The following is a 10,591-nucleotide window of genomic DNA, read 5'->3' as shown; positions in this document are numbered from 1 at the left end:
CAATAGTTATGCAAAATGTTTGGATTATTTTTTTTTTAACTTTTTGTGTAGTATYATATTACTTATAATTGTCAAAAGCTTGGAAAGAATTAACTTGTTATTGAAAAACTGATAACTGAATCGTGTTCTGATAGATTTCAATATTTGGAACAAATTAATAAATTTCCAAATCGAAATATCCAAAAAAACTTATTAGAACTAAAGTGAAAACAAACAAGTGTCTCAAAAACTCGGTCAATAATATAATTGGGAGGAAGTGATTACACAAAAKATCGTTGTTTTTTYACTTTTATTTCACTTTTTAATTGGCACACGGAGCGTGCAAGTGTGTAATCCATAATTACATAGAACGAAATCTAAAGATAATCTCGTGCTGCACAAATTTTGGAGTAGGTCCAGATATTAGTGTACCAAATGACTCATAATTCGCTTGTTTCGCGTAAATGAGGACTTCTAAATCTAAACACATCAACTGATTATTGGGATTTGGCCAAATCTATTGTGCAAAAGAAAATTTTCCGTGATTTGAACTATCACAATAAATTTTTTCAAAGTGATTCAGCAACTCGAGTAACTGTTTGATGAAAAAAATAATCCCTTCGGGCCATAGATTTTTTTGTCTCTAATTACGTCCAATCGATCGATAAAAAAAATTGGATAATAATTGAAACAAAGCAAAAATTAACGACCGCTTGAACTCCTCGTCTCTTATTTAACCTTCGAGAGATCTACGCACGACTAGCAACCAAATCGTATTTCATCCTGATTCAATAATAATCTTAACGAATTTATTGCAAACAGTTGTTCGATTGACCACAATTGATTTATAAGCGGCGTTGTTGGCGAAATCGTTAATGAAAACCACCGAGAAATGTCACGCAAGTCGCACAGAATATCGAAAAAATGGAAATAATGTGTGCCATTATGGTTTCGTAATTGGCAACAACATGATTTGCTTGTTAGGGTGCAACAATATCGATTTGTTTCTGTCAAAATGTCGCAACGAACGATGCTTTTGCAAGCGAACTGGAACAATAATTTTACTCGGGGTAATGAGCGGTCGTGTCATAACAAAGAAATTTTGTGTTTTGCTAACGTAAGATTGAAAATTGGAAAAAATACGCACGGACGACCTTCAACGAGTCGCCACTGAGCCGTGGAATCGCGTAATTGGCTTATGGTTTTGTAAACCAGTGAACATTGACAAGGAAATAATCAGATGGTTCAGGGAAAGACGCTTGACAATTTTTTAAAAGAAAAATTGAGGATTTTTGAGATAATTTAAGATTTTTTAAAAAATTACAAAAGAATTTTCTCTTAAGTCTTATTCTCAACTAGAAAATGGAAAAATTCACTTTAAACTAAAGACAACATTCGTGTGAAACGATACTGGGATATACAATTAAAAATATGAAGATCCTGAGAAGCTGTGTCGCAAATTTGAAGATTTACAGAAGATTTTCACTTGACTAAAGCTCAAGATTTTGAGCATTAAATAAGAATTGTGAATTTTAAAACGCTGTTTCTTGATTTAGAAAAATTGGTGATTTTTTTGAGATAATTCAAGATTTGTTTAAAAAAAAGGTTTTCTCTCAAATTATCTAAATTTTCTTTTCAAAGCTTTAGTAGATAATAATTAAACAACTGTCGTGCGAAACGATATTGAGATTACAAGTAAAAATTTGAAGATCTTGAGAAACTATGTGAAGATTTACAGTAGATGTTCACTTGACTAATACTCAAGATTCTGAGTCTTAAATGAGAATTGAGAATTTTAAAACGTTGTTTCTTGATTTAGAAAAATTAGGAATTTTTAAGATAATTCAAGATTTTTTTCAAAAAATTACAGAAAGGTTTTTTCTCAAATCATCTAAAGTTTGTTTTCAAAGCTTAAGATAATAAATATCTTATAATTCTCTTATTTTTGATTTCTTACATAATATTAATATACAAATTTTAGTACGAACATCTACCAGTTATCAAGATTTCAAAAAACGATAATTAGGACATTTTAAACTTTTGGAATTTTTTTCAACATTTCTTCATATTCTCAACTAGAAAATGGGAAAATAGACTTTATCCTAAAAAACAACAGTCGTATGAAACGATATTGAGATTAGAACTAAAAATATGAAGAAATTGAGAAGCTATGTTCCAAATTTGAAGATTTACAGAAGATTTTCACTTGACTAAAGCTCAAGATTTTGAGCATTAAATAAGAATTGAGAATTTTAAAACGCTATTTCTTGATTTAGAAACATTGGGGATTTTTTCAGATAATTCAAGATGTTTTTCAAAAAATTAGAGAAAGGTTTTCTCTCAAATCATATAAATTTTCTTTTCAAAGCTTCAGCTAATAAATATATTCTATAATTCTTAAATTTTTGAGTGCTTACATAATATTAATATACAAATTTTAGTACGAACATCTATCAGTTATAAAGATTTCAAAAAACGATAATTAGGAAATTTTAAACTTTTGGATTCTTTTTTTTTTATTATTTCTTTATATTTTCAACTAGAAAATGGGAAAATAGACTTTCCTAAAAAACAACAGTCGTGTGAAACGATATTGAGATTACAAGTAAAAATATGAAGATCTTGAGAAGATATGTCACAAATTTGAAGATTTACAGAAGATTTTCACTTGACTAAAGCACAAGATTTTGAGCATTAAATGAGAATTGAAAATTGTAAAACGCCATTTCTTGATTTTTACGAAAATTATTACAAGATTTTATCGCCTTTTCCACAGCAAAATTGAGATTTGAAATAAAACAAAAGATCCTAAATAAAGTGTTGGGATCTTAAAAAAACCTTATAACTACTGTGAAACTGAAGGTTTTGATAAGATATGGTGATATTTGGCAGAAATTGAAGATTTACATGAGATTTTTGAGTAAAACTCAATGTTTTGAGCACTTTGTAAGAACTGCTTCTCGACTTTACGAGAATTTTTTTTTGTACATACCTTTTTTATATCTTAATACTTAATTTTCCTTTAAATCAATAAATAAAGTTTTGTTTTTTTGTCTGTGTTAGAAATTGCATTTATAATTCAGTAAGTCATAAATTAGTGGTTTCAAGTTTGCCAAAATGTGAAACACTCAGTCATTTTAAAAGTTGGCAAGTGGCTTTTTCTATTTTTTATTGCTAATTTATATTGTGAAGGTTATTTATACGAAGATCGATCCAATAAATRTGAAGAAAGTTGCTTTTGTTGAAAGAAACATGCCGATCATCATAAAAACAATAAAAAATGTTTATAGTTGTTTGGATGTTTTCTCTTGTTTTTTTTTATTAATTATTTGCTTGGTGTTGTTTTTGATGAAGATCCTGGCCACGATTCCTCATCCATGTACCAATTTATTTTGTTATTATTAGCTTTGTAGCTATTCCAACGTATCAGTTTATTCGTRGAAACCCTCAGGTTTGCAGGTTTTTAGTGAGAGTTCTCTTGGTCTAACCTAGGTTAAAAATCCATCAAAATGGGCTATCTCCTCCACGAACTCATCGCATACAACAATCGGTACGTAGAACAAAGCAAAAAAGCTGTATTAGCATAACAACTTTCACCTCGATTTTTCAAAAATACTACAAAACCGGTCACCATAATTAGAGTCATTTACCGGTGCTTTAACAGTAGTCATCTCTTGCAAAAACCCGTCTCACACAAACACAGATCGATCTTTGCAATTACGAGACAAAAAAGCCGTCTTAACTGTGCGCAATAATCGCGATAGCGGTGAACGAAACCGCGCCATCTAGCGGGATGGCAATTAGGCCACGAATTGAAATTCTTAAGGCCGGGATGTAAAAAATTCGTCAAACGCATATTCGCATATCACTTTCTTTGGATAATTGTTTCCGTTCAATTAAAAAAGTGAAATTCGTGATGAGTGTAAACAGCTTAATCGGTTCGAAAGTTATGATTTTGGTCTTGAAAAGGTGTTCAAGGTCAGTGTCAATTGGATCATATTTTTCGAAAATATGACGGGGATTCTCACGGTTTGATTTCCAGATGTTGGCAAGCGTGGTTTGGGTTAAGGTGCGGTTTGTTATGAATAGATTCGATTATGAGACAGGATTGTGTCCTAAATTGTTTTTCTGCTATTTATTAGACCAATAAATACGAGTTTTGATAAATTACTACCTGCCAAAGTAACAATTTAAAAACCACTAATACATATATTTTGTTTAACTGTTTAAGGTTAAGGTTTACTATTCATGTGGCAAACCACTTTTGAAAAATTACTTCTAAACCAATATTTTCAAACTAAAGTTTTGATCTTTGAATCTTAATTTCATTTAATAAAAACAAAAGCATAGGAACTATTTTTTGTCACAAAAATTTCGTGTATAGTTACTGTGAATAAATATATTGGATTAGAGCAGAGACACTCGCCGGAGGCGTGGTGGCGCAGTGACTTAAGATTTTGCTTTCCAGGGTGCTTTTTCTACGAGTCTGTCGTATTCTGAATTTATTAAAATGTCGAACAAAATTTTGTGAAACATCTGGAAAATCGGACCAAAATGACACTCTTAGAAACTTTTATTACTGTTGATGATATTTTAGAACATTCTGATCGATTTTGTTTATTGTTTTGAATATTTTCTCTGTCGAGGTGTTCCAAATTTATATTTGCATAAACAATATTTTCTATTCTCGTTTTCACTATTATGATAAACTTGACTCTAATGAGCTAATTATCTTATCCACAATTTCCGCCCACAATTTCATATTCTAATTCCCGTAATAAGCCTTTCTTGTTCTTGTAGTTTCTCTCATAATTGTCACATTTTGTCTTCCGTTTAAAAGTTCCGATCGCACTGATAACCGAAAAATTTTCTAAATTTTATCTCTCTTCGCTTCTTAATCACTATAAATCCCGCTAATTAAAACCATGTAAGTGCCATTTGCGTAAAAATCCTCCTCCACGTGCCTTATTGTGCATTCCTCCTATTTTCCGGTGAGATCTTATCAAAGAGTCACGACCCGGAATGATTTGCCATAAAGCACCCAACTAATAAATTCTTATTTATTTAAATAGGTTAGAACGTGACGCCGCACCACTTAAACCGACTAAATCAGACCATACTTTCCAGTAGTCCGACGCATTCTAATCGCCGATTTATTTATGCAAGAGGTGAACATTTGCATTAAAAGTGCAAGTTTCTATTCTATTCAGAACGAAACTGAAAAAATCGCGAAATCTTTCAAGCTCAAGACTAATCACTTGTAATTAAAACAGTTTGGAATAGGACAAARTAGAGCAAAGCAGTGGCGGAGAATGTTGATGGGTTTTCTTGTGATTTCGCTCGGGTAATTGAGAGGAAGTGTTGAAGTGATGCGCGAAAGTGGGTTTTTATCAAATAAAGCAGTTATCGAGATCCAGGAAGAATGACGGAAGTCATTTTTGTGCAAAAAATGCTTTTTTCAGACATAATCACGATAGACACTTTCCAAATCCACAAAGTGGCTAATTTGACACCAAATTTCAAAGTTTCTTATATAAAAAGCTTTAAAACCGTGAAAAATACAGAAGAAAAGAATATTTTTTTAACATTTTATAATTCTAGACAAAAATTTTGTAAAGAATAAAATGCTATCAAAACCTCGAAAGTTTACTTTCATTAATAACTTTATGTTTTGCAGCAAGAAGGCCACAATTATATCAGAATAATTATCTCTAATAACAGRTACAAAAACGTTATTATGTATAATTCTGAATTAATGTTAATTATGTTTGTTGAAGAAGTAGCAAATTTGTTGTAGAATCTTTTAAATACTGAATTTAAAGCCACCATTCATCAACATCAAAGTCTTATTAAATATTCAAGAATCAGTTTAGTCTGTCATAACTGTAGTTGTATGATTGCGAACATTATCTTGTTGAAAGATCGCATTACTTAGTTAGTAGTAGTTATACCTTTATTGGATAATACAGTTTACTTTAATTAGCATTTTAATTTTAATATAAAATCTATGTACGTGTTTAGTGTGAACATCTGGGAACCGAAGTGAACTAGTATTTTATTAATGACCGAGTTTAAATGATTTTCTTGAGGTTCAAGTGAAAGAAATTTTATAACAGATTGCAGAAATTGAGGAAAACTTAGTAATGTTTGCGAGAATTGTATCAATTACATCTTAAGTAAAAAATAGAAAAACAATAAAAACAGTAATTTAATTAGAGAATTGGAAAACATTCTTATCAAATTTTTTGAAGATTTTTGAGATTTCAGGAAATAGAGAAATGATTTTGGGATTTGACAACGATAAATAATAATTTGAAATTGTAACATTGTTTAGATGTTTTGTTTTTTTAGTTTTTTTTTAATGTGCAAGCTGTTTTTAGAATTAACGTTAAATTTTCTGGAGGAAACAATAATTTGCTGAATACTAGTCGTTTTGGATAAATGTTTCAATATCCAAAGTTTTTTTTAATAGCTTTGTTGCTGAAAACCTATAAACCTATACTATTCTCCTGAAAACAAAAGATTTTTAGTCACAATCTAAAACCTACAAAAAATGCAAATTAAAAGAACTTTTATGTTATTTCTCAAGATGAAAGTGTGAAAATCAAGTTCAATGCTTGAAAAATAGAGTTTTCGAGGTTGTTCTGAAAATTATTGTCTATAGCTTTTTAAAAGTCAAGATCTTTAGAAACCAAAAAACGTCATTGCTTAAAAATTTAATAAAAATAATCTTGGGTTTTCTATGTTTTTTCTTGTAGATTTTACAAAAAGATCAAATTTGAATAATTATTGACATACTTTAAAATCTTTGCAGATAAAAGAACATTTTTGTGGCCGAAGAATAAGACCTTGTTATCAAAAATTGATATGACATGAGAAACAACAAAATATCTTTTTTTTTTAATTTGCGTTTTCAAATTCAGATAAAGTCTAGAACTCTAGAATATAAAACATAACTGAATTTTAGTCGTTTTGGATTGTAAAAGATGTGTTAATATCCAAAGTTTTTTCTAATAACACGATTACTGAAAACATAGTTTTCTGAAAGGGAAAATGGTTGTTAGTCAAAATAAAAGAAGTTTGAAAACACACAAAAAATTATAAAAATCTTTTGCTACTTTTTCTCAAGAAGAAACTTGGAAACTAATTTAAGATCTTAAAAAATAAACAGAGATTTTGAGATTGTTATTGAAAATTATTGTCTACTATAAAACCTATAGTTACCAAAAAATTTTATTCAAGAATTTAATAAAAATAGAGCTTTATTTTACAAAGTCTTGAGTTTTCTAGCATTTTCTTGCAAATTATGTAAGAAAAATAATTTAAATTCAAGCAAACAAATTTAAGAGCTTTTTTAAAAGCTTATTTTTTTAGACTTTGAGCATTAAAACTGCTCTCAATTATCTCTTAGAAACACCAAGGAATGTTATTGGAAACACAATTCTCAGATTTTTAGGGATTTACATTTTCGCACAGTTTTTTTCAGTTAAAACATTTTTTGGTACGAAAGAATTATTATTTTTTGGATTTAAGTGAAACTTTGTAGCAGATTGCACAAACTTAGCTTAAGATCAATTAAATCGTTAAGCATATTTGAATGCTTGTTACGCAAATGAAGACGATTTAATAATATACGAAGATGCATTGGGCAAGCGGAAAACAAACATAAACATATGTAGAATACATATCTTTGGCGAAAGCATATCGCGCATACTAATTTCTGATGAGGGGTTTAGAGAATCACAAATCGCAAAAAAACTGAAACAACCGCTAAAAACTCAAAAAACGCTTCAACAAGCTTTCCGCAGTATCACTAAGCCAACGTCAAGTAGGGCGTTTTGTTTGAAACAAATTTACGCATGAATTTTATAATTATACCAGATTGAATAATAATTAAGTGAGTAGTCAAGTCTGTTCGAAGTAACGGTTTGTCTCGTGATGGTTCTCAAGGAACTATCAACCTCAAACCTGAAACCTGTTGTAAAACATCTTCACTCATCATATCTTCAAAATTTCGACTCAACCCTCAAAGGGCGTGCCAAGAACAATCCTCGATTATGATGATAATAAAGAACGGAAGTGTTCGAAATCATGATTGATGACCTTTTCGGGTCATTAAACATCGCTCCAAGCCAGCRATCATCTCGTCCCATTTGACTAATTGACCTTTAAGGCCCAACTCCCGAAAAATGACCGTTTTTCGAAAAATTCGAATCTGGGTCCCTRAATCGTGTCATCGATGCAAYGCAGTCTCTCGGTGGAGGTGTCTCGATTCTTGAATGAAGCAGCGATTCTCTCTCTTTACTCTTTAGTTMAACTTCTTGYAGAGTGGACGATTGCACCTGTGCCAGTGTTGTGCTTGTGATGTGAGGATATTTTGGAAAAAAATCCAGAAATTGGACATTTTTGGGGTTCGTTTTTGGASTTTTTTAACACAGAGTGGCTCTTGTGATCAAATTTTGTTGCGTGTGGTCCTCGAAAGCAGGTTTATTATCTAAATTGCGGAAAATGGGTCCGCTCTTAATATGTGATAATCCTAATTTATTATTGAGTTTTTTGGTAATTTTTTTTACTAATTTTGGGTCAGCTTTCATTAAGTTTATTGTCATTGCAGAAGTGTACAGTTAGATTGATTAATTGAGTGGCATCGTGTGTCAAAACTAACAATGTGCGAAATTTTGATTGATCAACAATAATTAGAAAAATTATCAAGGGTCAAGAAACTGCAAAGACAATTCCATTTATTATTCTATTGTTCCAGAGTGAGCAAATTTTTCAACAAGTGATGTTAAAATGTCATTATGAGTTTTTAAATCGATTTAAATATCGTGCTTTCACTTGCTGTTTTTTCAGGTTTTGACATTATTTATTTTTTTCAACCAAATTTTGAAAATAGTTATGACAAATTTTAATACAAATAATTGACGAAATATTTTGGAATTTGATCATTTAGTTTTTTTTTAACAAATATACATATTATAGCTCAATATTTTTTAATTGACGTTACGAAAGAAAAAATGTAGCGAGACAGCGACTTCAGAAACGACTGGCTTATGGAATTATTTCTTTTTTAATTGACAGAAAGATTGTGAAAAAATTCAAATTTGGTCCTTGCAAAATCATATTTGCACAAGCTAAGATTTTCATCGCTTGGTATTATCCGGAAAGATCGTGAGTGGAAAACATAATTACTTTATGTTAAAAAAAAACATAAGCTTTCATAATTCTTTTGTTTTTAACTATCAAATAAATTTAAGATTTGCAATTTTTAAGGATAAAATATCTAAGATGAGTGAGTTTAGTGATTAAACTCTAGATATGTTCAGCTAAAATGTAAGTATAAAAATTTTTGTTAATAAAAAATTTAAATTATTAATTATTTATTTACAATTTTGTAAATAAATAAATTTTAATTTTTAATTTTAAAAAACATGAAGCGCGTTTCAACTTTTGTTGGAGAGAAAATATAACACAAAATTAATGAAAATATTTAAAAATATAGTGTTCTAAATAAAAATCGAGTTCCTAGCACTTTTTGATAAATGGAATTAAAATTGACCTCAATAATTATGGGAACTATGGCATAATGGATGATTATCACTACAGGGTGTGTCAGAACTCGCGCCCCAGAGAAAAATTTCAAGTAAGATAAGATACCAGAAACATGGAAAATGTTTGAAAAAAATTTTTCTGTAAAATAAAAAAGTTTTGACCTGTATTTTTTGACACTTGACTTTTTTATGTCTATTTAATTATACTGATGATCTTGTATATGTTTTTTTATAATTATTTAGTAAAAGTACAAATATTTTGCCAATAAAAGCCACAAATAACATTAAACAGAGTTACAATTGGGGATACAGTTTCCTTGTTTTCTCTTCTAGTAGCCTGTAGCAAACAAACTTGGAAAATTATTTTTGCAAAATTTAAGCTCTCATTACTACGAAATTTTTGTAGCTAGAATTTGTTTAACTTTTGTACCATGTTCTTGACATCTTACCTTACATGACATTTTCTTTGGGACGCGAGTTCTGGCGCATTCTGTATAATTGATCATTTGTCATTTAAATGGAAAAAATAAAATTACACTATGTATCCTACATTTCAAAAAATGTTATAATAAAATAAAAAAAATCGAAACAAAACAAAAATTGTTTGCTTTTTGAACTACGAGTATATATAATGTTTCTTGATAAATTACAATTATTATTACGTATTCTGTTTTTATAATACAAAATTAGTCTTTTAAAAGGTGTTTTGAGACTGTTTCAGATAATTTACTCCTAAAAATAGGAGTTAACGTATTTGTTATTAATAAATAAAAAGTAACATAAGAAGAAAAAAAGTTTTAACATAATCTGTTTCTTAACAATATCTAATTTTTGTAGAGAGACAAACAACATCTTTTTAGTAGTTGAACAAATGTTTTTCTTTAATAATAATACGAATAAATGTTAAAATGACACTCTTAAATAATTTCAAAGAGTTTTTAGAATTTTGTCTGGCCGTTTAAACAAGAGAATGATTTTTGGTTCTTACTAATTTTCTCAAAAGATTTTTTTTAGATTAGATTCATTTACATTATTTAATTACTCTTGATAGTATCTTATTA

At 29.4% G+C, this 10,591-nt stretch overlaps 1 protein-coding gene across 6 annotated transcripts in view; it reads left to right on the top strand.

Moving 5' to 3' along the window:
- The window catches only part of LOC123011158 (FH1/FH2 domain-containing protein 3), a 79,194-nt gene that overhangs the window by 51,824 nt on the left and 16,779 nt on the right, over nucleotides 1-10,591 (top strand). The window contains exon 1 of one of the 6 annotated variants that reach the window (XM_044408839.1): nucleotides 3,403-3,529. The exons of 4 other annotated variants lie outside the window; for them this stretch is intronic. In XM_044408839.1, the coding sequence (XP_044264774.1) occupies nucleotides 3,489-3,529 (41 nt within the window). In that variant the 5' untranslated portion in view covers nucleotides 3,403-3,488. Of the gene's footprint in view, nucleotides 1-3,402; nucleotides 3,530-8,264; nucleotides 8,391-10,591 lie in introns of those variants that run through there. One more of the 6 variants, XM_044408678.1, reaches the window with a different exon arrangement.

Source organism: Tribolium madens, unplaced genomic scaffold (assembly GCF_015345945.1).
Source record: "Tribolium madens isolate multiple individuals breed KSU strain unplaced genomic scaffold, Tmad_KSU_1.1 Scaffold_11;HRSCAF=98;Tcas5.2_LG3b, whole genome shotgun sequence".
NCBI lineage: Eukaryota > Metazoa > Arthropoda > Insecta > Coleoptera > Tenebrionidae > Tribolium > Tribolium madens.
This window is presented reverse-complemented; position numbering and strand designations above follow the sequence as displayed.